The sequence below is a fragment of the Desarmillaria tabescens genome (genome assembly GCF_030435595.1).
Source record: "Desarmillaria tabescens strain CCBAS 213 chromosome Unknown EV420scaffold_11, whole genome shotgun sequence".
In the NCBI taxonomy this organism is placed as follows: domain Eukaryota; kingdom Fungi; phylum Basidiomycota; class Agaricomycetes; order Agaricales; family Physalacriaceae; genus Desarmillaria; species Desarmillaria tabescens.
This window is the reverse complement of record NW_026848310.1, coordinates 1,323,234-1,349,586: the sequence shown is the minus strand read 5'-3', so window position 1 is coordinate 1,349,586 and position 26,353 is coordinate 1,323,234. Positions and strand designations below refer to the sequence as shown.

Sequence of the window (26,353 nt, the reverse complement as noted above, 5' to 3'; positions counted from 1 at the left end):
TTTTTAAACTTCTTCGCACCACTTACGGGCACTTTGGAACAATCTAAACCAAGGCCCGCTCCCACGCCACTCCTTCCTGAACGAAGCTGGATACCAGCTGTTACTTTCCAAAGCTACCACTCTCTCGGGATGCGGCATAAGCGCAAGAACTCTCCCATCCGGAGTCTGGACTCCAGTAATACCCCCAGGGCTACCATTCGGATTCAAAGGATACTTCTCAGTCGGAACGCCCTGTGAATCGACATACCGCACTGCGACTAGACCTTCCTCTTCTACGGCCTTCCTCTGTTCATCGGAACTGAACGCCGCCCGTCCTTCTCCGTGAGCTACGGCGACTGAAAGTTTGGAACCTTGCATCTCTCTCAAGAATACGGATGACGCTGTGCACTCGTTCGAAACGATTTCCACTGTGACCGTCCGCCCCTCAAATCGTTCACTCCGGTTAGGCTTGAAATCTGGCCAGTCTTGAGCCCCGGGAATTATAGAGCGAAGATGACTGAGGAACTGGCAACCGTTGCATATAGCGAGCGTAAATGTGTCGCTTCGGCTGAAGAATGAGGAAAATTGTCTCCTTGCAGTGGAATGCAGGAGGACAGAGTGTGCCCACCCTTTCCCAGCACCAAGGACGTCTCCGTATGAAAATCCCCCTGCCGCAGCAACACCCCGAAATGAATCGAGACTGACAGCCCCGCTCAGAATATCAGACATATGTACGTCGACGGCGTCAAACCCTGCCGCAGTGAATGCCCACGCCAGCTCTATCTGACCATTGACACCCTGTTCCCGAAGAATGGCGACCTTGGGACGGGAGTTATAGGTCGGCGTCGGAGTGTAAGAGAATGTAAGATCATAGGTTATCCCATTGTACGAGTTGTCATCAATAAGATCGAACTCCTCCTTTGCTGCGAACGGATTGTCGCGCAGCTCCTGCATTTTGAAAGACGTCTCCGACCATTTCTTCTGCAATACACTTCTTGGACTGGCGAAGAGCGTTTCGGGTCCGCGCTTTACCCGGACAGTCTGATCAGCGTTGAGTACGCCCACAGTATGGATATACTGCTGCGGGAATCCTGTATCGCTAAATGCCTTGTGAAGTTTCTCCACGTCACACCGTCTCACCTGCACAACAGCCCCCAGCTCCTCGTTGAACAAGGCAGATAATGCGTCAGCGGCGTCCTCATCTGTCAGAGTGATGTCCACTCCGACATGTCCAGCAAATGCCATCTCCACAATAGTAGTAAAGAGGCCACCAGTCTGAACGGTCAGTGATAAGCCAATACAATGTCTAGGACCATCCACCTTGATTGCTTGACGACCCAAGAGGAAGGCTTTGAAGAGGGCGGCATCATTGACATCTGGTGCGTCGTCTCCAACTTCTTTGAAGACTTGGGCAAGGGCAGATCCACCCATCCTCCGCTCCCCCTTGGCAAGGTCGAACAAAACCAGCACCGTATCCTCTACTGCTTGTAGCTGAGGCGTCCAGGTTAACTCCACATTGACAACAGGAGCGAATGCTGTAACAATCAACGACAACGGCGCCGTAACTTCCCGCTCTTCTCCTTCCTGCTTCCACCTCATACCCATTGACATCGAGTCTTTACCAACAGGAACGCCAACCCCCAACTGTGGGCACAATTCCAGACCCACAGCTTTCACGGCCTCGTACAAACCAGCGCCCTCGCCGTCTTTCCCCGCAGCACACATCCAATTCGCACTGAGCTTGACCCGCCCGATATCCCCGACGTATGCTGCGCTGAGATTTGTCAACGCTTCAGCAATCGCTATACGCGCAGACGCAGCCGGCCGAAGAATTGCAAGCGGAGTCCGCTCACCGATGGCCATGGCTTCTCCACTAAGGACATCGAAGCCGAAGGATGTACGCGTAACTGCGACATCCGCGACGGGCACCTGGTAAGGACCAACCATCTGGTCGCGGGTGACGAGGCCCGTGATGGAACGATCACCAATGGTGATAAGGAAGGACTTGGAGGCCACAGATGGGAGATGCAAGACACGGTCTACGGCCTCAGAAAGGATATCCACTTGCGGGGTGACATATTTGGATAGCGTAGTGTCGAAGGCATGCAAGTCACTTCGTCTGGAAGTGTCTGTCCGCGACATCTTGGGTGGCTTCCCAAAGAGCGTCGACATCTTGAGGCGGATGACATCGTTTCCAAACAGTCGATCTGTTACCACCAGCTCGTCCTCCTTGGTAGCAACACCGACTACACCGAAAGGACACCGTTCCCTCTTCACAATGTCCTCAAAATCATTGATCTTATCGGCGGAGACCGCAAGAACATATCGCTCTTGGCTTTCATTGCACCAAATCTCCATAGGACTCATCGACGCATCCGCCACTGGGACATCCCGAATCTCAAAGACGGCACCCAGACCAGAATCGTGAACAAGTTCGGGTAAGGCATTCGACAGTCCACCTGCTCCAACATCATGAATAGCTCTCGATTAGGTCACCCGCACCAGCGCAAGCATCAATGACCTGTTGGCACCGTCTCTGCATCTCAGCATTGTCCCTCTGCACACTCGCAAAGTCTAATTCAGCTGAGCTCGCTCCCGATATCTGACTTGATGCTGCACCTCCACCAAGACCTATCAACAGTCCAGGACCACCGAGAACCACAATCTTCGCGCCCTCGCTAATCTTTCCCTTGTACACGTTCTGAGGTCGAACATTGCCGTAGCCACCAGCAATCATGATCGGCTTATGATAGCCCCTCACTTCTCCACCAACTCGTTCACAAAATGTACGGAAGTATCCCGCCAGCGCTGGGCGACCAAACTCGTTGTTGAAGGCACTGGCACCAAGGGGAGCATCAATCATGATATCCAGAGCGGAGGAAATATGCCCTGGACGCCCAACATCCGTTTCCCAAGGCTGCTCAAAACCTGGGATGAGAAGATTGGAAACCGTAAAACCGGCCATGCCAGCTTTCGGTTTCGATCCACGACCGACTGCGCCCTCATCTCGGATCTCACCTCCAGAACCGGTAGCAGCGCCGGGATATGGAGAAACAGCAGTAGGGTGATTGTGCGTCTCCACTTTGACCAGAATATGCATGTCTTCCTGTTGAGAAGTGTATAAACCCTTGTGAGGGGAGAACCGCGGAGCAAGATGACCCTCTAAAACGGCAGCATTGTCCGAATAAGCCGATAACGTGCCCTTGTTAGATAATTTCTCGGTATTGCGGATCATCTGGAAGAGGGAATACGGCTGAGGGACACCATCGATAGTCCACGACGCATTAAATATTTTATGGCGGCAATGTTCAGAGTTGACCTGGGCGAACATGAATAGCTCGGCATCCGTGGGACTGCGGTTAATAGAGGTGTATGCGTCCAGCAGGTAGTCAATCTCATCTGGAGATAACGCGAGACCCAAATCTTTATTTGCCTGGATGAAGATGTCCTTGGGAGATGGACCAGACAGGTCGACGGTGCGGAGGAGTTTAGGCTCGTTGTGCGAGAATATGGCGTCTTCAGAAGGAAGGTGCTGATAGACAGCCTGCGTCATACGGTCATGGAGCAAATGGGCAATTGCTTCGACTTCATCTTCAGAAATGGCCTTGCCTCCAACCGTCCCGAAGGCATATGCAACGCCCCGTTCCAGCCTTTCCACACTGTCACCCAAATCGCAAATGACGGAAATGTCGGTCGCCTTGCTTGACCACGGTGAGATAGACCCCATCCGTGGAAGCACGTAGACTACATTGTGGGAAGTGAAATCTGTGCCGGCTAATTGGATATTATCGCCATAGGTCAAGAGGTGATCCAGGTTCTTTCTCGACGGAGATTGAAGATCCGATAGTTCAGACTCGGCCGACTTGGAGCGACATTTGACGATATGCAACCACACGGCATCGACAGAGACGATGGTAGGAACTATTGCCTGGATTGCACGGAGCAAAATATCCCTCTTCTGAACAGAAATAGAAGAGGATCCAAAGAGGACGAGCATTCTACAAGAAACGATAAGCATATCTATTGGAGGGGTAAGCGAGTATCCTCACTTTGGACGACGGTGGCCTATTGCTGGTCGCGATCGCAGCAGATGGTGGTCGTGAAAAAAAAAGGCGGGTCCGGCGGGTCCGTCCCGATGATCGACGTCGGACGCGGCTAATTTAATTAATTAATTATTTCATCCTCTATCTTCCATGGCTCGCACGAAGGCTAAGAATCAAGACAATGGCGACGAGTTCAGCTTTATGGCGTCGCAGGCGAGTAATGGTAGCGATGACCAAATGTGCGTCGCTGGACAGATGCAATTCCGTCAATCTTACCGTGGCCCAGGCTTCAGCAGGCTCTCGCCGAACGCGTCTTTGGTTGGTCTCCTCCAGCTTGATGTACACCAACATATAACGCGTCTGGTAGCTACCAAGGAAAAGAAGAAGAAAGAAACAGAGAAAAAGTTTCTGGCTGCCGCGCAAAAGCACCTTTTGAAAGAGGTATTCCTTGCATTGATTTTGTCTCTTCCCAAATATTCATCAGTGCCATAGGTTACGAACGCGTCGGCAAACATTCAGTCTACGTATCAGGCGGCGTACGTACCATGACCGCATTTCCACGATGATACTGATTCAATTTCTCTAGCAACGAGGAATTCCAACGATTTACAATGGAATACGCGTCCATAGAAGACGAGATACGAGCCCTGTGGGATCGCCTCCACCAAGAACAGCAGTTGCTAGCTGTTCGTCAATGCATCATTCCTCACCCAGCATATACTGAATTTTGGTGCAGAGCACAGCTGAGAAACGACGAAATACGCTGCTAGCTTCGGCTCAAACTTACGAAGCCAAACACATCAAGGCGATGGGTCTCGTGAAAGAGGCCTGTAACGGTGAGTGATCCTTCGCTGGCTGAGCGCAGAACATGGCCGATATTCCGCTCGCAGAGAACGATAGAATAGTTACGGCTTTGATCCCCCAGAATGCTTGAACTCGACTGCTTTGCTTGTGCTTTGCTGTAGTTGCTCTCAAAACTGTATCGTTATAATGTATCATATATGCTGTCGCCGCAATACACCGTGTAGAACTATGAGCCCTTCACCGGTTTTTTCTGAAGATTGAATGTTCAGTACAGCTAAGAGCATTGGACACGGCAGACTTACATATGCCACTGCATCAAAATCATACTGGATACCTGCCGCCTCGAGCTTGCGTTTCCGTTCATTCTGCCTCTTCAGCAGCCGTTTTGACGCCTTTTGTTGCTCCTCAACAGTACGAGGCTACGTAGAAAGTTCAACAAGTAAATCAAGAACAATCAGACTTGAACGTACCCTGTTATGATCCACTCGAACTACACGATCCATAGGGACCACTCTCCACTTGCGATTACTTCCTACCCATAGCTGAGGATGCACCTCTTCCTTGGGTATAACCTTGCACCGCAGGATATGGCCCATAAGGAGGTAGTTGTCCATCGTCTCCGCAACGATCTGCGCGACAGACGCAGAGTCGAATTCAATGAACCCATAGTGTTTTGAACGACCCGTCTTCATGAAAGTGAGCCTAGCAGCCAATAAATAAACGGAACAGTACCGTTTTGTTTCTCGAGATACGTATACGAGTGACGTTCCCAAATTGCGAAAAATAGGCCTTCATCTGTTCTTCGTAAAAGCCGTGGGGTATTCTGCCTAGGTATAGCACGCCTCGGTCGTCTGACTGCAAGAAAACTAAGTCGAAGCAGCGATGGATAAAAAAAGCGTACATACCGGCGACCGCTTTGCTTTTTCTAGTCGCCGTTTCACGTTGGCGTCGTCCTTGGCAATCGTAGGAAGTTTTTCCACGTCTACTGGAGTGGGCTCCGGCTCGTCTTCGTCTGAAGAGTCGTCGTCATCCGAGGACAGCCCATGCAAAGGTATCTCAATTTCCTCCTCCTCCTCGCCGTCGCTAGCTTCCTTTTCCTTGCCAAGTTTTTGTGATAATTTCGAGGCGAGCATGATGGAGTGAGGAAGAGAAAGAAAATGTTTTGCCCTGTTGCCTTTTCCGGCTTGTCTTCTTCCAATGATGTTGAGGCTACCGCTTCGTCGTATACGTCGTCCGTGCTTGCCTGCTATTCCATCGTGCAGGAGACTCAATTCTACTGATGCAAAGTAAGTTTTGTCTGACGCGTAGCGCAAGTGCTGATGAGCAATAGGGTACCCGAAAACGATGCAGAAGCTCTCCCATTGGCGGACACCAAGGAAGAATTGGACAAGAAAATGGAAGAAATTTTATTAAAGTATGTACAGTTCGCTTTCCAATGCCTCTGTTAATTGTCTCTTCTCAGGGAATTTCAAGCATCTGGCCTGACCGATGAACACTCGACAGGATCCGAGTTCAAAACCCCTTCCTTGTGCGCCTTTCCTTGATTCCAATCAATGGTATTCCTCATCTGTATCCAGGCCAGCACAGAACGCAAAAGAAATGTTCAACGCAGGACGTCGGTTACTCCAGGGTAGTTCCAGTACTCTAAGCCGCATTCGACCTGGGCGGAAAACACTCGAGTCGAACCTCAGGGATGTCGACGAAGAGGCAAAAATGCTGCCAATACCCGCCGCCTCCCTTGACACAGAATTCACTGAACGAGAATACGCCTCTGCGCTGATTCACGGACGAAGCTTCCATTTACCATACTACCATCCACATACGCATTCGATACCGGTTGCCTCGATTCAGTTCCGTTCACACTTTCCCCGTCTACTGGATCTGTTTACGCATTTTGCTTCTCATGCGGCGTCATCCCTTGCGATACCTGTGTCGCGGGTAGTGATGCTGCCGACGCAGCGTTCGATGTGGACTGTTCCTCGCAGTCCGTTTGCGTACAAAAAGTCGCAAGAAAACTTTGAACGCAAAGTGCACAAACGAATGATCAAGGCATGGGATGCGGATGAAGAGGTTGTGCGACGATGGATTCTGTATTTGCAACGGCACAACATGGGAGGTGTAGGTATGCGAACTACAGTGTGGGAACGGTTACCTCTTGGACTGGGCCGTATTGAGAGTACGAGGGGAACAGTACAGGTCACTGAGGCTGGTGCAAAAATCAAGCAACTCGGAGAGAAGATTGTGAAGGAGGAGCTGGCGGCGTTATCGGGCCGTGGCACATGATGTATATATCACCTGACCGTATTTGATAATCTTACCTAACGGGCACGTCCAATCACCGCCCTCCGCTCGCAGCCAATCATGTCGATGGAGGAGCACGTCGTCGATCAGCTCTTTCCTGCCTCGTATCCTCTTCAAAATTGGGAAAACAGCCCGCCCATTGACGGTGCGCTTGATACTCAAATCGACGGTCAGCTCAACCCTGCACCTTCCCTGGAGAACTCGCATGGTTCGAATACCGTCTACCCGTCGTTTCAGCACCACATTACCGATTCTCTGGAGGGTGGTGTAGACGACGAGCCGCTCTATGTCAATGCCAAGCAATATTTTCGTATTTTGAAGCGTCGGGTGGCCCGTGCACGACTGGATGAAGTTCATCGTCTGTCTCGTCAACGAAAGGTACGCGTCTTTTTTTTTTTTAAATCTTTTTTCTCTTCTCATTGGTTGTTGGTGCAGCCTTATCTCCACGAGTCGCGCCACAAGCATGCGATGCGACGTCCTCGGGGCCCTGGAGGCCGTTTTTTGACTGCAGAGGAGATTGCTGCTCAAAAGGCGGCAAATGGGGACGATGGCGCAGCAGAGGCGGGACCGTCGTCGGCGACGGTTGATGAAGACGAAGACGGGGATGATGGTTCGCCAATGCAGCAGGATGCGTCGCCGCAGTTGCCTCCTAAGCCGCCGCCTCAGCAGCACCAGATGGCTCCCCCTCTTGCTCGACACCAACAGCAGCAGCAGCAGCAACAGGTTCAGCAGCAGCAACAACAACAAGCTCAACAGCAACAACAGCAGCAAGCTCAGCAGCAACAACAGCAACCACCTTCGCATGCGCATCATCACCACTCTCACTCATCGTCACGTATGATGAGCACAAATCTTCACCAACCAGAGACGGAAACGTACATGTCTCCAGAGTCCATGGGAATGATGAACATGCCATACGGGCAGACGGTGCAACCGATGAACATGACCATGGGCCAGAGTCAGAACAAAATGGCGGCACCGTCGTCGCACACGATGTACTCGCAGATGCGGCAAGCGGGAGGGATGGGAGCAGCGCAGGGCCCATCGTCGATTACGCTGACTTCACCGTATCCAGCGACTGTTCAAATGCACCACGTCCCTCACCCACATGCTCACGCGCGACACCGACATTCGCAGCTAAACTATGCTCAGGGATTGTATGCTCAGCTGAATACGCCGATGCAGCCACGGTCAGATGAGTACAACGGGGGAGGTAATTAGAGGGATTTTTCACAGAGGGTTTGTATTCTACGGGATAGCATGTTTTAGTTAGATTGTACAAATGTAAATGTCAGTATTCTACGTCCATCGCGTCGTCGTCTGCGGGTGGCTCTGGTTGTGGTTGTGGCTCTGGCTCTGCTGGCTTTTCTGCCGGCTTTTCTGTGGTGGGAATGGGTAAGGGACGGTAGAGAACAAGAGCGTGAGTGGTGGGAGTCGGCAGCGTGGAAGACAGCTGACGGTTCCGGATGCGGTCGATGAGGGCGGGGGATATCGACAGGGTGGTATCTTGTTCATCGTCTTCCTCGTCGTCGGACGAGTCGAGGTCGGTGACGACGATGCCTGTGGGACGATGAGGACGCGCCAGAGCAGAATGACACGGAAACAACTTACGGTCAGGCTCTGGCTCGTACCAAGTGGACTTGTTCATTTTTACGTCGTGGATGGGCTCTTCGACGCTGTCGGGAAGCTGAGCATCGACGGGGATGATGTCGTCGGGGAGGAGCTCTGAGACGTCGACGGCGTTGGGCGGGGAGGGCGGGTCATTGTTGTCTGGCGGGGCTGTGCTGTTGAGGGAGAGGTTGGAGAGGGTGCATTCGATGTTTGTGGAGAAGCGAGGACGTTTAGTGGGTGAGTCATCGAATGAGTGTTTGCGTTTCATTGAGGGGCCAGCAATCCATGGATGACGAAAACAAGCCATCTTTAACAATTCACACACACTTCACGTCTTTACGCGAATCTTCTACATCACGTGCTACGAAACGGCATAGATTCAATGACAGACATAAACATCCTAGTATCTAACCACGCTTCTTTGACACACCAACAGTCTTGCCACGGCGGCCTAATCAATTATTAAACCTCCATTGTCCATAAGATAAATATTCACTTACCAGTCGTCTTGGTGTGTTGTCCACGTACACGAAGACCCCAATAGTGTCGCAATCCACGATGAGCCCGAATCTTCTTCAGCCGCTCAAGGTCATCACGCAACTTGGAGTCAACTCCGTTAGACAGAATCTGCGAGTTTTTGCCGTCCACAATGTCCTTTTGTCTGTTCAAGAACCACGTAGGAATCTTGAACTGTGTAGGGTTTTGGATGATCGTCACAATTCGCTCTAGCTCATCAGAGTTGAGCTCTCCGGCACTGCTTCACAGTCAGATATACACCCCAACCTAAACACTCTTTATACTCACCGCTTGTTGAGATCAACATCAGCCTTTTTGCACACCAAGTTGGAGTATCGTCGCCCAACACCCTTGATCTCAGTCAGCGCGTACATGATTTTGCGCTTTCCATCGACGTTGGTGTTCAAAAGTCGAAGAATGTGCTACACCCATAATTCAGCATATCACCCTTCCCATACCAGAAAACTACCTACTTGGAACTGCTGGTGAGCCTCGGGAACAACGAGAGACATGGTCAGTAGTCGTTTGCCTGCAATAACACAATTGTCAGCATCAGTACATCCTGATCCAGATCCTTGCATCCAGCTTCAAATCCACCGTTTTCCTCCATTCAAACGCGCGAACATCCATAAACTGGATACAACATCCCGTTGCCATGTAGAAATACACTCACCGAAGCGTAAAGTAGGCTTGCGTGGACGTCGTCCGTATTTTCCTGCAAGAGAGGTCTTTTGCGTGCTCTGTTTGGCTCACACCGATCGTAACGTGTGATGCGTGACAAATTCATTCTACTTAGGGCCATCATTCTAAATAATTAAAAAGTACACATTATTACAGGTACGCCGATAGATATTCTTCAGCAATAGCAACAGCTTCTTTCACTCGCGACACATCAGCACCCACACCCTGCGCAGAATCTTCCTTCCCACCAGCCTGAAAAAAAAAAGTCAGTTTGAAAACACACTTCCAACCGAGCTCATCTTACCTTGCCTCCAAGCACCTCACCAACCTTTGACGCCCACGTCCGAGCATCCGCACCCTTTTCCTTCAATACAGGCGGCACATGGTTCACATGCCCAACCTTGCTTCCCTCCTCGTCAACGCTGAAAACGTACACCGCTTTCCCCAGTTTCCGTCCTTGCAAAACAACATTTTGAAGTATCTTTACCAACCATATCAGCCTTGCACACAGGCAAATGAAACAATTCCCACCTTTGAACTACCGTTCACTTCAAGAACTGCAATATACGACGACGCTCCACCCTTGAAATGCTGCTGTACTCGGTCAATCGCCTAACAACAGCAGTCAGTACACAATCAGGTCCCAGTCATCTCACGCACCTCCTTGTTCATTGCAGTTTCCTTCTCCCTGATCTGCTTGTCAAATGCTTTCCGCATCGCAGCAAGTCTTTCCTTCAACTCTGCCTTCTTGATCGCAGAAACGTCGGTTTGACCCAGTTCCTATATATCAAGTTAACTCGGGCACTCTCCAAACAAATACATACGTACGACGCCCAAAGCTTTCATCCCCGCATTCTTCTCTTTCCCAGAAATCTGCTCTAGTTGATCCAGTCTCGCCTTGAAATTGTCAGCAATCCGACTGACGTCCGCAGCTTCATGTCCAGTGACTGCAATGATTCGACGTATCCCTTTGGCGATTCCAGACTCTTCCAGGATCACAAAGTCCTTGATGTCTCCAGTCTTCGCCACATGTCTATCCACCAACTCAATAAGCACTCATGCATCATAAAAACTACCACTCACGTCCCACCGCAAAATTCAACACTTGTACTCCGCCACTTGGGATTTTCAATATCCTGCGCAATCTCATCGGCGTCGTACTCTAGCGTCACAACCCTGACAGGATCAGGATACGTCTCTCCAAAGACCGCGCGAAGTCCCGGAATTTTCTGGGCGCTCCGCAGATCCACATCTTTACTGAAAACCTTTACATTGCGCTTGATCCAGTCCACTGACATTGCCTCGATCTTTGACAGTTCTGGGAGACCGATAGACGCCTTGTGCGAAAAATCGAAACGAAGTTTTGTCGGCGCAACTAGTGATCCCTTTTGATCGATATGGTCGCCAAGAACTTCACGGAGGCAGAAATTGAGAATATGCGTTGCGGTGTGATTGTTCCGCAACGGCCAGCGACGGAGCTGTATACTACTGAGAACAAAAATAATGAAACAACAGCTCCACTCACTTCATCGTATGACGATACCACAACGTCGTCAACTTGGAGATTTCCATATTTTAGGCGGCCAGTGTGTAGAACATAGCCGTTGTAAACCTGGACGTCAGTGACCTCAAAATCAGCCACTCCGTCAATTACAATGTTTCCAGTGTCGTATTCTTGGCCTCCTGCCTCTGCGTAGAAACTCGTCTTGTCCAGAAGCAAACCAAAATAGGCATCGAGAGGTATAGATTCTGTTGATCCAACAAAAGACTTGTTGTAGAATATCGCTTTTATCGATGCATCGATATTTCCGATACCTATAAAGCTATTCATTGGACATAAAAATCTCAGGCGATCCACTACACTTACCAAATTTCGCAGAGTCGTCTGTTTTAGGTACTGTTTCCATCTTCTCAAGGGAAGCAATATCGTGTACGTCCAACTTCACCTGGACTCTGGTTTCTGTCTTCCCTGTCGCCTTACTGGCTTCCTTCGAGTGGGCCTGGGCTTCTTCAAATTCAGCATCGTTCACGCCAAGTCCAAGTTCCTCTGCCATCAAACGCGTGAGGTCGACAGGAAAACCAAAGGTATCGTATAACCGCCAGACATCTTTTCCGTTCAGCTCTTTTGCTCCCTGCTCTCTTGCGCGCGCGGCATATTGCTCAAAGAGCTTTTCTCCACGATCAAGAGTCCGAGAAAAAGATTCTTCTTCTTCGTCAAGAATCTCTTTGATTTCCGCGATTTTCCGAGTTATCTCGGGAAACGTGTGACCCTGGAGACCGCGATAAGATAGAGAACAGCGTCGTAAAGTAAATCATACCATAGTATCGACAACGACAGGCATCAAAGACGAAAAGAATGAACCGATAGTCACGCCAAGTTTCTTTCGGGCATAACGTGCTCCCCGACGTAAGATACGTCGAAGTACGTACCCGCGGCCGTCCTTGTTCGGGACACCTCCGTCGCTGAGGGCAAATGTAAGGGTTCTAACATGGTCTGCGACTACCCGGTAGGCAGTGTCGATGCCGTCAGCATCCTCGTCTCCAAATCTGCCTTCATACGGGCGTACTCCCGTGAGCTCCTGCACTTTGGCAAATATCGGCGTGAAAACATCGGTATCGTAATTTGAGCGTTTGTCCTGCACAGCGGATACGAGCCGTTCGAAACCCATACCCGTATCGACGTGTTTGGAGGGAAGTGATTTTAGGGAACCATCATCTTCGCGATTGAACTGGATGAAGACGTTGTTCCATATTTCCAGTACGTCGGGATCATCTTGGTTGACTAGACTTGCGGCATTCCTACCGCCTATTCGGTCAAAGTGAATTTCACTGCAGTCAAATGAGCGAAAAGCAGTCTTGGAAAGCTGAGCACTATACACACCTGCACGGTCCGCACGGTCCAGTAGCACCCATTTCTGTACGATGTGTATAAGCAATTATCACAATAAGGGCGCGGAGATGCATACCCCAAAAGTTGTCTTTGGCGTTTCCCGGAAGAATATGGTCCTCTGAGACACCTTGGCTTAACCAGTATTCTTTGGCCTCTAAATCAGGCTCGAGGTTGTTTTTGGGATCTCCTTCAAAGTAAGTCACGTATAGACGATCCTTCGGAAGTTCGTAAACCTCAGTCAGGAGCTCCCAAGAGTATGCAATGGCCTCTTTCTAGAAGATTTGTTCAGGTCGTGTAAGGGTAGAGTAGTAATACGGCGCATACCTTGAAGTAATCTCCGAAAGACCAGTTGCCAAGCATCTCAAAGAATGTATGGTGATATGAATCCTTGCCGACATCGTCGAGATCTGCAAAACATGAGAAGGGTAATAAGTCAAGTAACGGCGGCGTACCATTATGTTTCCCTCCCGCCCTTATGCACTAAAATCAAATCAGACTTTCTGCAAATTCTAGTTGAGCTAGAAATGACCTTTTGGGAATTGAACGCGCGCTTCAATTTAGACATCTCTGAATGCGGATCTACCGTGCCGAGAAAAATTGACTTGTACTGGAGAAGGGTCAGCCAGTAGATAAATGGTACTTTCACAATGCATACCTGGTTCATTCCGGCATTAGCAAAGAGTAAAGTAGGATCGTCGAATGGAATAGTCGGTGAAGACGGTACGAAAGTATGTTCCTTCGACCGAAAGAAGTTAAAGAACTCATCGCGAACTCTAACGGCGGACCAGGGACCGTCGTTCGACTGGGAAGACATGGTGTGAATGCAACGCCGGTAAGGAGAGAGGTGGTGGTAGACGATACGGATCGATGGTGGTCGAAGGCGCATTGACTCGACCAAGTCACGTGTGCCTTATTATTTTCTATTTTTCTTTCCGTTGCCGAAATTAATTGTTGGTTCAATGCCTCGAGTACCTCCCGGCCTGCTGCAATTGCTGGCCCGTCCTCCGCCTCTCTCTGCCGTGCTATCCCTCATACGGCCTCGCAGTTTCCAGCACCAAAATTCTCCCATAATATCCGTTGCCAGAGCCAGCCCTTTCCTTGCGCAGTCCTTCGCCCACCCTTCACCCATCTTAGGATCCTTGCAGCAGCTTCGTTTCGCCCAGATGGGCACTGAATATCAACCATCCCAAAGAAAGAGGAAACGCAGACACGGTTTTTTGGCACGGCTCAAGTCGCGAGGAGGAAGGAAGATATTGGCTAGGCGCAGGGCAAAACACAGGAAATATCTCTCGCACTGAGGGTATGTTTGTCAACGCTCAGCATTTCCGTATATCTTATATTTTCAGTTCCACATTGTTTGGGTTGCGTTGTCATCACTCCCAATTTGTCTATCACCGCTCAGCAAAAATCACAGCGGTTCGATATTGAATACTTATATGAAGCTATCTACTTAAATTAAGAACGTGAGTGTATACGACAACGAGATGACTACTGGACAAATATCCGCTATCTGCATCCATTCTCACCCTCAGCAGCCACTAGACGTTGCCTATCTATCGGCCAAGGTTGCACGAATTTCTCCGATCCAGAATCCGTTGAGATACCAAACAGCATTTTGGGCTGCAGAGGGAATGGCGCTGCCAGGTTAGTTGCATCATTCATCCCCCGAGGATAGGATAGATACGATATTGGTGGAGACAGAGGCGATGCTGGTGTAAACAGGAACCCTTGCTCAATAGAAGACAGCAAAGCCGAAATGGGAGTTTTTTGCGGCTTTGCAATATTTTCTCCTTGGCTTGACGGAGGTGTGGCAGGAGCGTCCACTGGAAATGACAAAGGCTTTGCAATGATGACTTGTTGTGGGGCATTGTTGGGAGTATCCGTTGCTTCTTCGACTCTCACAGTTTCGTCTGAACTGTCAGCAGCCCCACCTTCTCCTTCAGGTGTTTCCTCGTCGTGACTAGATGAAATGGAGGGTGCTGGCTGTTGCTCTGAGGCATGGTCTTCACTTTCCTGTACACGTTCTGCGGTGTCGTCGACAGCGACACCGGCACCCTCTGCATCTGCTTGTTCATTGCTCTCAACGTCCTTCGCAGACTCGTTAGAAGTTTCCTCCGTAGTGCCCTTCAACGAGGACGGTTCTGTTTTTGAGGATGATGCCGTCGTTGTCCGAGAACGGGCGGGAACGCTTCTGCTGCGGGGGGGATGTTTTGGGACAGGTGGTTTGGCAGGTCGGCTACCCCACATCGGCTTAGCTGCTGCTTTCTCTGGCTTTTTCTGAGCTACAGGCGGTCGCTTGCTAGAAGCTGATGCCTCTGCTTTAGCCACAGGTTTCATCAAGGGTTTTGCCTTTACTTTGTTGTCGGCATATGAAGGCTTTGTAGACAATTGAGGCAGCTCTGGCTTCTGGCCAATAACGATCTTGGGTCTACCATTCGAAGACGCAGGGCAAGTCGCTTGGACTGTAGTTGACTGTTGAACAGGTTGAATACTTTTTGTTGATCTGCTATTGTCAGACTCATCGTTGCGCACTTTGCTTGGGGGTGGTAATGGCGCTCGCTGAGCCCGACTGCTTGGCACGGGAGCGTGTTGCGAAGGTACAAGTTCCCGTCGGGGTCCGCGAGCAACAGCACTGTCTGAATGTGCAGGTACAGGTGCAGATCTGAGATTTGTCGCAGAGCGGAAGGCCGGCATGCCAGGTCGTAAGGGCGGCGTAGGCCTCTTATCGTTACTAGCTGACGAGGCTGAACTAGATTTCAAAGGCGGGCCCGGATGCCGTAAAGGCTGTGTGGGTCTTGTAGGAATGGTATCTGGAGGCGGCATGGTTCCCTTCTTAGGGCCTGACACAGCGGTTGGTTTCGGGCCCTCTGGAGCGGTGCGAGAACGTGAGCTGGCCCTACTTGATGACGTCGAATGAGTTAACACGGGAGCGGGTCGTGACGCAGTGGATTTGGATGGCAAAGTGACAGCGGCAGATGAAGATGGAGGAGCGGGTACGGAGCGAGATAGGTGACTCTTTGTACTGTTGGACGTCGAGGCCTGCAGTGGCGGGAGGGGCGGTAGACCCTTTTTGGGTGCAATGTTTAGATACTTCTTGATTGTCGGTGTAAGAGGAGCAACAAAACTAGAACGGCCGTCGTCAATAGTGCAGCAACGAGCAGTGGATGATACGACGTACTTGTCCACTCTATCAGGCAATAGAACCTTAAAGGCGTCAAAGACCTTTCTCCCAGTCTTCCTAACATCTGCATTGGCATCCCTTGTCGTCGCTTTGATCAGGTTCTCAATTTCTCTTGCCCTAACCTCCTTCTCCAGATCTGGTGGGTTAAGGCAATTCATGTACGTCAAGACACCTTCTGCAGCAGCCAGTCTCAGTGACATCGACTTGTCCTTGATTGAGTGAGCGAAGTATGGAAGAATTGAAGGGAGCTGCGTCGATTCGATGATGACTAGTATGCAGGCTCGAGCGCGGGTCACGAAGACTTTGTTTGTGCGTGCACATAGTGAAAGGAGGGCAGGGAAGAACACTGGAAGAAGGGGTTCGAATGACGTGCCAAGGCCAGTAGCCAATTCTGTGATGCAGTCGATAGCCACGCCCGACAGCCGTGTTCGTTCAGATTTGATAGCGCTGGTAATTGGATTCGACAGCGACCGCACAGAGGACACTATTACCTCTGTATATTCACAACTACCATCCTTGCATACTTGAGTAAGGGTTGTTATCGAGGTGGCAATAGTGTCCCACGATTCCTCCGTTTCAATAAGGGTGAGACGGGGAACGAGGGCCTCGATGCGAAGCTTGACGTCGTTGGCAGACAAAACCTGAAGGTATGTCAGATATTTTCGCTGGTAAAAAAGGAGAGGCTTGCCTGTCGGGCCATTGCTGGTATTGGTTCGAGTACAAGGTGCGGGTCCCGTAATGATGACGGCGACTGGGCAGGCGTGACACTAAACATCACGTGCTCGCGATTGTACTGCACTGCCACCACCAATCCCCATTTAAGCTCGTTCCGTGATTATCTTCAGCCGTAAGGGTGTTTTGTCCTATAATACCCCCACCCTCTGCCCAACATTGAAATAGCCAATTCAGTTCAGGTGCCCTCAGCCCTGGGCACTAACTATAAGTATTACACTGCACTTGCAGATAACTATCGACAACAATGAGTCCTGATCCTCGCACAACTGATTTCGGTTACCCTGAAGACGGCGCTCGCTGGACGTATACATTACTGTCTGAGCCAGATCTCTCCAACGAGCTCACTCGTTTGGCTTCTGCAACTTCGCATGGCTCGACAGACTCAGTCTCCTTCCAACCATCCCCCAACCCAGAGTGCTACAGTCAGGATCGATATGTGGTACAAGATTGGCATCTTTCTACTGGTATTTGGCGCTTCCATGCCATCTTTGATGGTAACTATCCAGTTCTTTTCCGCCATTCGTAGCGGACTGACAAGCCCCCAAGGGCATGCTGGAGAAGAAACTGCTGACTACGCCGTCGAAATGCTGCCCTCTCTCGTAAAGCAGCACATCCAAAATTTCCTGGATAATCATACAGATTACAGTTCGACATCCATCTCGGACGTGATGGTCAATGCTATCTCATCTCTAGATAATGCAATTGCCCGTGACCTCCTCGAGATCTTTCCGGACCCTCACGCACTGGACAGTCTTTCAGATGTCGCCGTTAGAGACGTTATTAATGGCTCGGATCGAGGTGGCCAGAATATTACCAAGGTGTTGCGTTGTATGAGGGGAACAACTGTCCTGGTCTCCCTTGTAGATCCCACCAAGACGCATCTTTGGGTGGCAAGCCTGGGGGATTGTCAAGCAGGTATGCTTTGGTCCTTTACGCCGACTTTTATTTCACCGTGAAAAGTTTACGGCAGGCAGGACGAATCTGGGGTCTGGGAAGCTATTCTCTTGAGCTCTAACCACAATGGTACCGAAAGCAGCGAAGTGGAGAGAATTAAGCAAGAGCACCCAGACGAACCTGGATGCATAGTGAGGCATAGGGTTCTCGGAGCCATTGCCGTCACACGAGGCAAGTTCACGATATACTTTAGCACCACAAAACATCTGATCTCAGCACTTCCAGCTCTCGGTGACCATGAGTTCAAATTGCCCAGAGTGTATACTGAACGCGTGTTCTTGAACGCAGTTCCTGGCTTCCGTACTCAACAATCCGTCGAGCAATTCATAAAGAGGAGTTTCACGCCGCCATATGTATCCAACATTGCCGACGTGAAACATATTACGCTCGACCCAAACAGCAAAGCGAGAGCATGCCTCGTGATGTGCACAGACGGTTTGATGGATCTTTTTGAGGGTGAGAGCCGAGAGGGCGGTACCCTCGATATTTTGGCACTCGGACGACGGTGGCTAGAGATAATTGAACCTATCGTCTGGACTAAAGGCACCAATGCAGCTTTGCATCTCCTGCGAGACAGCCTTGGGGGTGCAGATGAGGATAAGGTATCTCAAATGATGACTGTGGAACGCACAGGATCGGTGGATGGATGACACTACCATCCTGATTCAGCGTCTTTGATGAGTAATTGATATATATATATAATATAATAACCATTAAATACTTCTGCCGCATACCAACGACCGACTCCCTTGTTAACAATGGATTCCTCTCAGCAATCTCTCTTTACCTGCATATCATGTTCCATTGCATTCCTCTCTGCAGAGGAACAGAGTCAGCATCCTTTTCTCGTCGTCCGGATTGTCTCTCACTCTGAAAATTAGGGATGCATTACAGGTCGGATCACCACAGATACAACATGAAGCGCCGTGTTGCCTCCTTGCCTCCTGTCAGTGCTGCAGTCTTCAATGAAAAAGTGCTGGAGCGAAGGGTTGAGACTGCTGTGATGTCGTCTCCGAATGGGTCCAGTTGCGATGTTTGCAAGTAAGTTTTTCTTCACAGCCCAAACCTTTCATTTTTTTTACTTACTTTCATAGCAAAACGTATTCCACTGAGAATGCTTATCGATCCCACTTGAATTCTAAACGACACAAGGACAATGAGCTACGAAATGTTACCAAAGGATCCCCAAGGCAGGACGCTCCTACAAAGCAAGACATCCCGAAACCTGTACCAGTATCCTCAGCTCCAAAATCACTGACTATTGATGAGGCTGCCTCGGATGATGAAATTAATCAAACCATCGATGAAAAAATTGCCGCCGCTCGTTCACGGATATCGCGAACTCAGTGTCTATTCTGCCCAGAGGAGACAGATTCGCTGGAGAATAATCTCACCCACATGTCCTCCGCACACTCGTTCTTTATCCCAGATGCAGAGTATCTGGTTGATCTGCCAGGTTTAATCGACTATCTCGGGGAGAAGATAGCCATTGGAAACGTTTGTATCCACTGTAATGGCAAAGGTCGGGAGTTCCGTACTCTTGACGCGGTCCGAAAACACATGCAGGATAAAGCTCATTGCAAAATTGCATACGACATCGAAGCGGATCGGCTCGAGCTCTCCGATTACTATGACTTCACTAGCTCCTATGATGATGCAGCAGGCAAGGAGGATGATGGCGAATGGGAAGATGTTGAGGGTGATGACACTCAAGATGCAGATGAAGTTGTCGAAGACACAGAGTCAGAAAGCGGGAGCGCAGATGATCTGACCGACAATCAGCTCGCCTACGGAGACTCTCACTACGAACTCGTTCTGCCCTCAGGCGCACGTATAGGGCATCGTAGTATGCGTCGTTACTACGCCCAATCCTTTGCGACTCTTTCGAGGCGTAAGGACGAGGATCCGAATTCCGGCAAGGCTCTCGTGCGACAATTACTCGCGGACAAGCATTCTGCGCTGGTTCCACGAAAGGGTGGGTTCGGAGCATACGGCAGCGGTACAGACGTGGTGAAAGCGAGAAATCGTGGCGAGGCCCGTGAAGCTGGGAGACATGTTCGAGAATTTAGAGACCAGAAGCGGCGCGAGGATTTCAAGACCAAAGTCGGGTTCATCGGCAACCACCAGAAACACTATAGAGACCCATGTAAGTTCCATACCATGTCTATACTCTATCCGTCACTGATCTTCTCTGTGTGCAGTGCTTCAAGTGAGTATTCTTGTTCTCTCCTGGATGTTCTACACTAACTACCCATTTTAGTGATCAGTGATTGCCGACATTGTTGTCGATATCTTTTGCATCTCAGTAGACACATTGCTAATATGCTCGTACAACCATCATGTATCAATATTTCCAGGCGATCTTCTGCAAGACGAGGCACAGATGGTAATAGAGTGTAACTGAGTTTACCGTCGTTCTTCCTAGTACCAATGAGCGTATGTTGAGATTTTGGGAGGTGAAGGCCTGACGTTCGAATTCTGATTGCTTTGATTGACACAGGAAAGCCCAACCTACAAAGTACAGTTATCCCAATGGTGAGAAGTCAACTGAAGTGCTTATCACTTGCCCGTCGACATTGTTGACTGTCAACCAAAAAAAAACTTATGCGCTATGGCACAAAGAGCGCAGTCGACCGGTACCTGTGTTTTCATTAAGACCTACTACTCTGAAGCTCGACCCTCAAATCACACTGCATCCCAGATCAATGGTTCGGACATGAACATAATGATATTATCATTGACTCAATTACACTCCAAACAACCAAAGCGACACGACTGTAGATACTATAATATGGGTAACGAATTTGGTGGACCGTCAATATGAGAAAGAAATCGTGATGGGGTATATTATATATAACAATTGCAAGCGACAAATAAACGATCGGAAAGAAATCAAAGAGCGAGCTAATACAAATACGCAGCTGGTACTACCCCTTCTTGACCAGTTCGTACATCACGCGCATACCACCAACTGTTCATAAACATTAGTATCCTGCAAATATAGAAAAGGTTGCTACTCACGCTGCATCTCTATCATCTAGCACCTCTACCTCAGCACCTGCTGAGAGAGGCAGCTCGCCCTCACCTGCTCCATCGAAGGAGTAGCGTGCGTGCGCAGGTCGACTCGAATCTTCACCCATGAGTCCACCCACAGCATCAGAGGGGGTCTCTGCCCGCAGATAGTTACTCTCATCTGGACCAAAAGGATCCGCATCTGGTAAAGGTGATGGTGCGTCGCGCAGGATTTTCTCCTCCTCCTTGTCATCGTAGTGGTCATATGCGCCGCCTCCTAGCACAGTGGCTCTTGTCGCTGCATTGATATGTTCAAGAAGGGATGAAGGTCGATGATGTGTTGAATCGTCGTCGTCGTCGACAACATCCAATTTATTGAGCTTTTCATCGCGCCGAGAGAAAAGCGTCCACAGAATTCCAATCAGGGCCAACAAAAAGACAACGCCGGCTGCGATTGCAATGGATATCAAGATGACAACGCCAGTGGCCAAGAAATCTGCGAACAGTTAGCGACCTGCAAATAAAATGAAACGAAGATGATGCTTACGACGTTGAGTGAAGCTGAATGATGCAAAAGAATGGAATAATGCCGCTACAGCGCCCGTAGATCCTGTGCTCGATGACGATACGATATAAGGTATATACGATTGTCCATCGTATAGAGCAGAAGATGCGTTGCCAAAAGAGGAATCGTCCAAGGAACCGGATATCATGAGCATACGGTCAGATTCGATTATTCCCGAACTGGAGTGCGTATCTTGCAGAGGGACCATTGTGAGCTGCGTCACAACTGTGCTGCTCTCAAATGTCGAGGCTAGAAGATAAGTTAAGATTTTGTACTTTGTGAGGTATAACGAAAGATCCATACAGAGAATATTCCAGGTCTGGCCGTTCCAGAAGGTTAAAAACGAGGCACCATCAGAAGTTCTAATTCAGAGCTTGAGTGTATAGAAATGGAATAAGTATGTAACTCACTTTCCGGCTGCAAAAATGCTACTCGAATTCGCCGAATTCACTTCAAGTGCGGTGACAGGTCCTGGGATGTCACCTCCAGATCCGATGGATGTCCACGTTGAATTTGAGAAGCTGAATAGCGCGACGTTGGCTTCTGTGTTGCCGGAGAGGGCAATGGAGCCTGCCGCAATCAGCAGCTCTTCGTTATCCTGTTAGCGAATAAGTATGGTGCACGCAGATGTTCATCAAATTTCACGGACCCCAGCATATGAAACAGAAGACACCTCGCCTTGAATTCCCTGCCCCAACGCGTTCCATTGTTTGGAAGTGGTGTCCATAGAGCATATACCTTGACAAGGTAGGGATCCGGCCTGAGCAAAGGAACCTGCTACGATGATGGTGTTATCCTTGGACGATGGTGTGGTGATAGAGTACACGGTAACGACGGAGCCGGAGCTTGCCTGGAAGCCTTGGAGACCAGAAGTGTCCCACTCCTGGTTGGCTAGGTTGTAGACGGCGAAACCATTGACACTGATCCCTGAAACCGTAAACTGACCGCCTATATAGAGCACATCACCATCTACAAGGAGGGTTCGCACTGTGCCATTGATCTGGGAGCCCTTTAACCCGTTTAAAGATCCAGAATTGGAATCGTAAATAGCGACTGCAGACGCTTCTGTTCCTCCATTGGTGAAAGAAAAGTTTCCACCAATGATGGCAACTTGTACGGACGACGTACTATTCGTCCAGAAGGCCCCGGCCAGAACGGATGGTGCAGGTGCTGAAATGGGTGTGGGTAACGACGTCAGATTGGTGGATGAAGACGACTGTCGCGACCAGAACCGCGAGAACACAGCATGAGGCATCCAAGGAGAAGCTCTCGAGTGATGTTCCCGGCGACGTTTGGATGCCGCTGAAGGGGAAGAGGACAATGTGTTGTTCACATTGGAATCGAGCTCTATGCCCAACGGTTGTACCCCTGGAGTATCACTATCGCTATTTTGCAAGAACACCATGCCGCTGGCACCGTACTTTCGTGAGGCAGCCACAGTTTCCTGACACGAACTGTTGCGAGTTTGTACCATTACCGACGAAGGATAGATCCCCGACAATAAAGCCGCCGCTATTGGCCCATGACGACTTTGCAATGTCCCAAACAGCAAATCCACCGACGCTGCTGCTAGAACCGCCAAGCGAGGACATCGCTTCGGTGAATTCGCCAGCAATCAAGACTTGGCCATTCGAATACCCCAGTGAAGTAACCTTGCCGTTCAGGCCGCCTTCAAGAGGACTCCATTCGTCTGCCTGAACATTATATGCAGCAATGTTAGATAGCCCTGACGTAGCGGTGGCTATTGTGTCATCGAAGGATCCCCCCACGTATAGGGTGTTCCCAACCAAGACGGAGGCCGTTACGGGACCATTTAAACCTCCACCATTTAGTCCCAGAAGTTCCGAATTTCTATACACCGCTATGTTTCTAGCGCCTGATGCACTTCCAGACGACAGCGTGAAATTACCGCCGACGAATAAACCGGAGGTATGATGAGCTACGGTAGCAATTGCGGAATTGGAAGAAGTTAAGCTGCTAGTACTTCCAACAGCAGAATAAATATCGAAGCCAACACCCTCTAGAGATGTTTCTGTTGAGTTAGGAAGGGTGGCAGTTGCGTCGTTAGTGGATTCAGAATCTAGAGGCCATTCGAAGAATCCGAAGCTGTTCCTGGTTCCCGACGCTGATGAACTGGTGCTTGAACTGGTACTGCTGGAGTTGGCGGTGATGTTTGCAGAGGTAAGAACTAACTCAATGCGATCCGCAACCAACTCGTACTGCCCTCCTTGACCACTGCCAGCCGGGTTATCAGACAGTGTCATAGTCACAGTGGTGACAAAATTCGACGATGATGGGATGACCGGACCACTGTATATAAGAACAACCGCGTCGTCGTTGCTCTGCTGCGAAACCTGCGTCACCACAGGTTCCAAACCTTCAGCCGGGAAGACAGTGACTTGAACAGAAGTGCGCATATCGCAGTCTTGGAAGTTGGTGCATCCAGGGATCAGCATATTCATCTCGTATTCGCCAGAAGCGGATACATATGGAACCCATTTCATGCTTGGTCCGTTCGCCGCCGAAGTTCCTACTTCAACCGTCGACACTAGGATAGACTGGGTGGTTCCCGAAATATTTGTGTTGGCGACCTTCACTTGCCAATCGCCTGTGCGGGTAGCGTTAGAAGCAATTGGGGCGTAGCATGATTGACTGTTCTCGGAATCAACGGCAGAAGCAAAGGCTCCCGATGAAAGCAGTTGGAAAATATGGAGCCCAGGTGCATTACCCGTCCATTCCGATAACTTGACTTCTACACCAGTGATAGACAACCTGTCTTCCTCGAACAGAAAGTCCTGATAAAGGAGAGAAGAATCGGTAGACAGCAGGGCATAGATCAGTGCAGGTGACGTTCTCGTTTATCGTAGGATCTAGATAGCGTAGCGTCCGCACGGTGTTGTCTGGGATGGTTGTGACACTGCACAGAGGTTTTTCAGAAAATACCAGAGCACCAGATAAGAATTTCGTACCTGAATCCTGTCGTGCCATGATTACCCAAGAAAGTATTCCCCAGACGAATACCATCGGCAGTAATGTACGAGAAAGTCCGCGCAGTGATCACAGCAGTATTCTGGTCTGCCGCAAACCATGTATTTCCGGCACCATCCTCACCTGCAGGACACAAAATATTCGATATATTGCCGAAATTAGCGTCTGTGGATGACGGAGAGGCGACGATCTCGGCATTCTGGAGAGGAATGGGAACGAGAGATGAGGAAAAAGGAGTGGCTCCCGCCGAGAAGGGAACATTTGGATTATTTGTACTGTTGATAGTGGTTCCATTGCCTTGAAAAGATGTAATGAAGGAGCCGGAAAAGAAAAGACTGGACTCGGACGAGTTGGTGGTAATTGAAAGGACCTTGGCGTTAGCACCTGTGACGCCCTTGAACGGAGGCGCCGACCACGAGCTTGTACTCGGATCCCAAACAGCGATAGAGGAGCCTGGGGATGTAAACGATCCTCCCGCCCACAGCTTCTTGTTCTTGTCATCACAGAACACCGCGTCGATCTCGCCGTTGGGTCCGTTGCTACCCAGAGCAGCGAATTGGTCAGATGAGGCAGTATATGACGCGACGTTGACTGCAGACGTTGAGCCGATGGATGAGAATAGACCCCCGAAATAGAAAACGTCGTCTAGCACGCAGCCGGCCACGATGCGGCCACCTGTATTGGTGGCAGCGAGGATAGATAGCTCGCCGTTGTCAGAACGGGAAAGTAGGGTAGCGGTGGATGCGTCGAGCGTCGAGGAAGAGTTTTGAAAAAAGTCGAGACCAGCAAAAGTGCCTACAAGACCGACCTTGCCCATACGGTCAAAATCGACTAGTGGTAACGCTGCTAGAACGGCATTTGCAAGGAGGACAGAGAAAAGGCAGCGAAGGAGCTGCATGGCGGGCAGCTTTTAGGCACCGTTGTCAGCTACGCACGACGATGGCGCGATTGCCTGGAAGGACGACGACCGCGGCGGCTGGCAACGTAAGTGACGACGAGAAACGTTGAAGACGTCTGGTCCTGAGACTCAGAGTTATTTTTCAACCTGCCAACCGGGCACGTGACATCATTAATACAAAAAAGTGATAACAGGTCCAGTACTAATTCTCTAGTCTACGGCCTCTCTCGCTAATTGTGCTTCACCTTGACATCACTCAAGTCTCTGGTCAGCCCTACTGGAACATTGAAGGGTGAACCATTGTCAAGCATCCTGCGTAGTCATTAAGCTATGTACTCCATCTAGGGGAATAAAACTCACTGAGGGAATCGATACCGGTAGGATGATAGGACGCTTTGCTTCAGCAAAAAACAGCCTTTCGTTCGACTGTTCTTGCGTCAGGAATGTGTGATTGAGATTTCTCTCAAAGTCCTGTCTAACGGGGGCCTGTCGTTCCGCCATCCAACGAGTAAGCAATGCATCTTCGCCCGGAGATGGTGCAAATTTGTAGGCAACAGCAACAGCGACAGCAGCAAGGGCAGCATTTCTCCATCCTGCACCGAATCCTAGACGCCCAAGTCAGGCAGCTGCCAGATCGAAGACGCGGCAAACACGAACCTTCCTTGGGATACACGGTGGTGTCCTCTTCATGATGTTCGTGGGAATGAGAATCAGAATATGCTCTGGTTTGTGACAGAGCAGCCCGACGAGGGGCAGCTCGAGAAAGACGCGCCGCCGCTGCAAACGACATTGACGGACGAGATGAACGAGTGGACAAATGAGAATCTGGCAATTACCGGCCGCCCATCGGAAAGGACCGGAGCCGGACCGGAGACCGAACAGTACTGGTCGAACTCGAACCACCACGATGTCTAGCATTGCCATTAATCTGGATATTTCTTGCTCGCCGCTGTTTCCTCAGGATGATTATATCGAACATCCCTCTACACGCTCTTTCTCCTCGTCGGCGTCGTCATCCTCGGCTCACTCCTCAGCACAGTCTTCTACATCCTCAGTCGATCGCTTCTCTTCGCCGTATTCTTCAGAGCTCGTGTCGTTACTGCTGTCTAGATCAACTACAGCCTACAGTGCCTCTGCGAAGCGTTTTTGCTCCTCTGTAACGCGTCTCAGCGAACAAGAGAAACCCCTTCCTGCG

At 50.0% G+C, this 26,353-nt stretch overlaps 14 protein-coding genes across 14 annotated transcripts; 6 read left to right on the top strand and 8 right to left on the bottom strand.

The window, feature by feature from the left end:
• Positions 1-3: 3 nt before the first annotated feature.
• EV420DRAFT_1669721 (CobB/CobQ-like glutamine amidotransferase domain-containing protein) lies at positions 4-4,150 on the bottom strand (the record flags this gene model as incomplete). The annotated part of the gene is made up of 2 exons (XM_060479031.1): positions 2,476-4,150; positions 4-2,441 (listed from the first exon to the last, which is right to left on the bottom strand). The coding sequence occupies exons 1-2, from the start codon at positions 3,995-3,997 to the stop codon at positions 4-6; spliced, it is 3,960 nt and encodes a 1,319-aa protein (XP_060333326.1). The 5' UTR covers positions 3,998-4,150.
• A 22-nt stretch (positions 4,151-4,172) lies between these two features.
• EV420DRAFT_1640917 (uncharacterized protein) lies at positions 4,173-4,956 on the top strand (the record flags this gene model as incomplete). The annotated part of the gene is made up of 7 exons (XM_060477162.1): positions 4,173-4,261; positions 4,309-4,340; positions 4,390-4,463; positions 4,515-4,558; positions 4,609-4,708; positions 4,759-4,858; positions 4,913-4,956. The coding sequence occupies 7 exons, from the start codon at positions 4,173-4,175 to the stop codon at positions 4,954-4,956; spliced, it is 483 nt and encodes a 160-aa protein (XP_060333325.1).
• Positions 4,957-4,979: 23 nt separating this feature from the next.
• On the bottom strand, positions 4,980-5,988 carry EV420DRAFT_1531931 (uncharacterized protein). The gene is made up of 5 exons (XM_060472703.1): positions 5,732-5,988; positions 5,559-5,681; positions 5,297-5,512; positions 5,129-5,245; positions 4,980-5,076 (listed from the first exon to the last, which is right to left on the bottom strand). The coding sequence occupies exons 1-5, from the start codon at positions 5,957-5,959 to the stop codon at positions 5,053-5,055; spliced, it is 708 nt and encodes a 235-aa protein (XP_060333324.1). The 5' UTR covers positions 5,960-5,988; the 3' UTR covers positions 4,980-5,052.
• Positions 5,989-6,007: 19 nt separating this feature from the next.
• EV420DRAFT_1531930 (ribosomal protein S10 domain-containing protein) lies at positions 6,008-7,169 on the top strand. The gene is made up of 2 exons (XM_060472702.1): positions 6,008-6,112; positions 6,157-7,169. Exon 2 carries the CDS (start codon positions 6,315-6,317, stop codon positions 7,107-7,109), a length of 795 nt encoding a protein of 264 aa, XP_060333323.1. The 5' UTR covers positions 6,008-6,112; positions 6,157-6,314; the 3' UTR covers positions 7,110-7,169.
• An 18-nt stretch (positions 7,170-7,187) lies between these two features.
• EV420DRAFT_1640914 (CCAAT-binding transcription factor (CBF-B/NF-YA) subunit B-domain-containing protein) lies at positions 7,188-8,348 on the top strand (the record flags this gene model as incomplete). Its single annotated transcript, XM_060477161.1, has 2 exons — positions 7,188-7,505; positions 7,563-8,348. 2 exons carry the CDS (start codon positions 7,188-7,190, stop codon positions 8,346-8,348), a joined length of 1,104 nt encoding a protein of 367 aa, XP_060333322.1.
• Positions 8,349-8,418: 70 nt separating this feature from the next.
• EV420DRAFT_1267231 (uncharacterized protein) lies at positions 8,419-9,045 on the bottom strand (the record flags this gene model as incomplete). Its single annotated transcript, XM_060467376.1, has 3 exons — positions 8,419-8,477; positions 8,532-8,687; positions 8,739-9,045. The coding sequence occupies 3 exons, from the start codon at positions 9,043-9,045 to the stop codon at positions 8,419-8,421; spliced, it is 522 nt and encodes a 173-aa protein (XP_060333321.1).
• A 9-nt stretch (positions 9,046-9,054) lies between these two features.
• EV420DRAFT_1531925 (ribosomal protein S13) lies at positions 9,055-10,023 on the bottom strand. Its single transcript, XM_060472701.1, has 5 exons — positions 9,928-10,023; positions 9,728-9,783; positions 9,543-9,676; positions 9,239-9,492; positions 9,055-9,189 (listed from the first exon to the last, which is right to left on the bottom strand). The coding sequence occupies exons 2-5, from the start codon at positions 9,764-9,766 to the stop codon at positions 9,146-9,148; spliced, it is 471 nt and encodes a 156-aa protein (XP_060333320.1). The 5' UTR covers positions 9,767-9,783; positions 9,928-10,023; the 3' UTR covers positions 9,055-9,145.
• A 62-nt stretch (positions 10,024-10,085) lies between these two features.
• EV420DRAFT_1267157 (tRNA synthetases class II (A)-domain-containing protein) lies at positions 10,086-13,639 on the bottom strand (the record flags this gene model as incomplete). Its single annotated transcript, XM_060467372.1, has 15 exons — positions 10,086-10,187; positions 10,240-10,416; positions 10,467-10,547; positions 10,596-10,715; positions 10,764-10,968; positions 11,019-11,413; positions 11,461-11,750; positions 11,803-12,205; positions 12,254-12,764; positions 12,817-12,850; positions 12,902-13,097; positions 13,150-13,232; positions 13,278-13,305; positions 13,355-13,432; positions 13,481-13,639. The coding sequence occupies 15 exons, from the start codon at positions 13,637-13,639 to the stop codon at positions 10,086-10,088; spliced, it is 2,862 nt and encodes a 953-aa protein (XP_060333319.1).
• A 126-nt stretch (positions 13,640-13,765) lies between these two features.
• On the top strand, positions 13,766-14,482 carry EV420DRAFT_197424 (ribosomal protein L34-domain-containing protein). Its single transcript, XM_060481178.1, has 2 exons — positions 13,766-14,125; positions 14,172-14,482. The coding sequence occupies exon 1, from the start codon at positions 13,785-13,787 to the stop codon at positions 14,121-14,123; it is 339 nt and encodes a 112-aa protein (XP_060333318.1). The 5' UTR covers positions 13,766-13,784; the 3' UTR covers positions 14,124-14,125; positions 14,172-14,482.
• Positions 14,228-16,732, bottom strand: EV420DRAFT_197474 (clasp N terminal-domain-containing protein). Its single transcript, XM_060481179.1, has 3 exons — positions 16,695-16,732; positions 16,004-16,647; positions 14,228-15,949 (listed from the first exon to the last, which is right to left on the bottom strand). The coding sequence occupies exons 1-3, from the start codon at positions 16,704-16,706 to the stop codon at positions 14,332-14,334; spliced, it is 2,274 nt and encodes a 757-aa protein (XP_060333317.1). The 5' UTR covers positions 16,707-16,732; the 3' UTR covers positions 14,228-14,331.
• Positions 16,733-16,823: 91 nt separating this feature from the next.
• On the top strand, positions 16,824-18,436 carry EV420DRAFT_1531910 (protein serine threonine phosphatase 2C). Its single transcript, XM_060472700.1, has 5 exons — positions 16,824-17,235; positions 17,288-17,656; positions 17,702-17,866; positions 17,921-18,297; positions 18,329-18,436. Exons 1-5 carry the CDS (start codon positions 16,986-16,988, stop codon positions 18,371-18,373), a joined length of 1,206 nt encoding a protein of 401 aa, XP_060333316.1. The 5' UTR covers positions 16,824-16,985; the 3' UTR covers positions 18,374-18,436.
• On the top strand, positions 18,429-20,193 carry EV420DRAFT_1531906 (C2H2 type zinc-finger-domain-containing protein; the record flags this gene model as incomplete). The annotated part of the gene is made up of 5 exons (XM_060472699.1): positions 18,429-18,526; positions 18,577-18,736; positions 18,790-19,841; positions 19,897-19,908; positions 19,956-20,193. Coding segments are annotated over exons 1-4 (1,297 nt in total), but the record flags the coding sequence as incomplete, so codon positions are not given.
• Positions 20,194-20,392: 199 nt separating this feature from the next.
• On the bottom strand, positions 20,393-25,237 carry EV420DRAFT_1531905 (cortical protein marker for cell polarity-domain-containing protein). The gene is made up of 10 exons (XM_060472698.1): positions 24,242-25,237; positions 24,096-24,189; positions 22,754-24,067; positions 22,689-22,726; positions 21,922-22,657; positions 21,683-21,870; positions 21,576-21,634; positions 21,255-21,521; positions 20,717-21,203; positions 20,393-20,666 (listed from the first exon to the last, which is right to left on the bottom strand). The coding sequence occupies exons 1-10, from the start codon at positions 25,156-25,158 to the stop codon at positions 20,600-20,602; spliced, it is 4,167 nt and encodes a 1,388-aa protein (XP_060333314.1). The 5' UTR covers positions 25,159-25,237; the 3' UTR covers positions 20,393-20,599.
• Positions 25,238-25,285: 48 nt separating this feature from the next.
• On the bottom strand, positions 25,286-26,049 carry EV420DRAFT_1531904 (uncharacterized protein). The gene is given in 4 exon segments (XM_060472697.1): positions 25,286-25,470; positions 25,495-25,499; positions 25,519-25,763; positions 25,816-26,049. 4 exon segments carry the CDS (start codon positions 25,946-25,948, stop codon positions 25,389-25,391), a joined length of 465 nt encoding a protein of 154 aa, XP_060333313.1. The 5' UTR covers positions 25,949-26,049; the 3' UTR covers positions 25,286-25,388.
• Between the last annotated feature and the right edge of the window lie 304 nt (positions 26,050-26,353).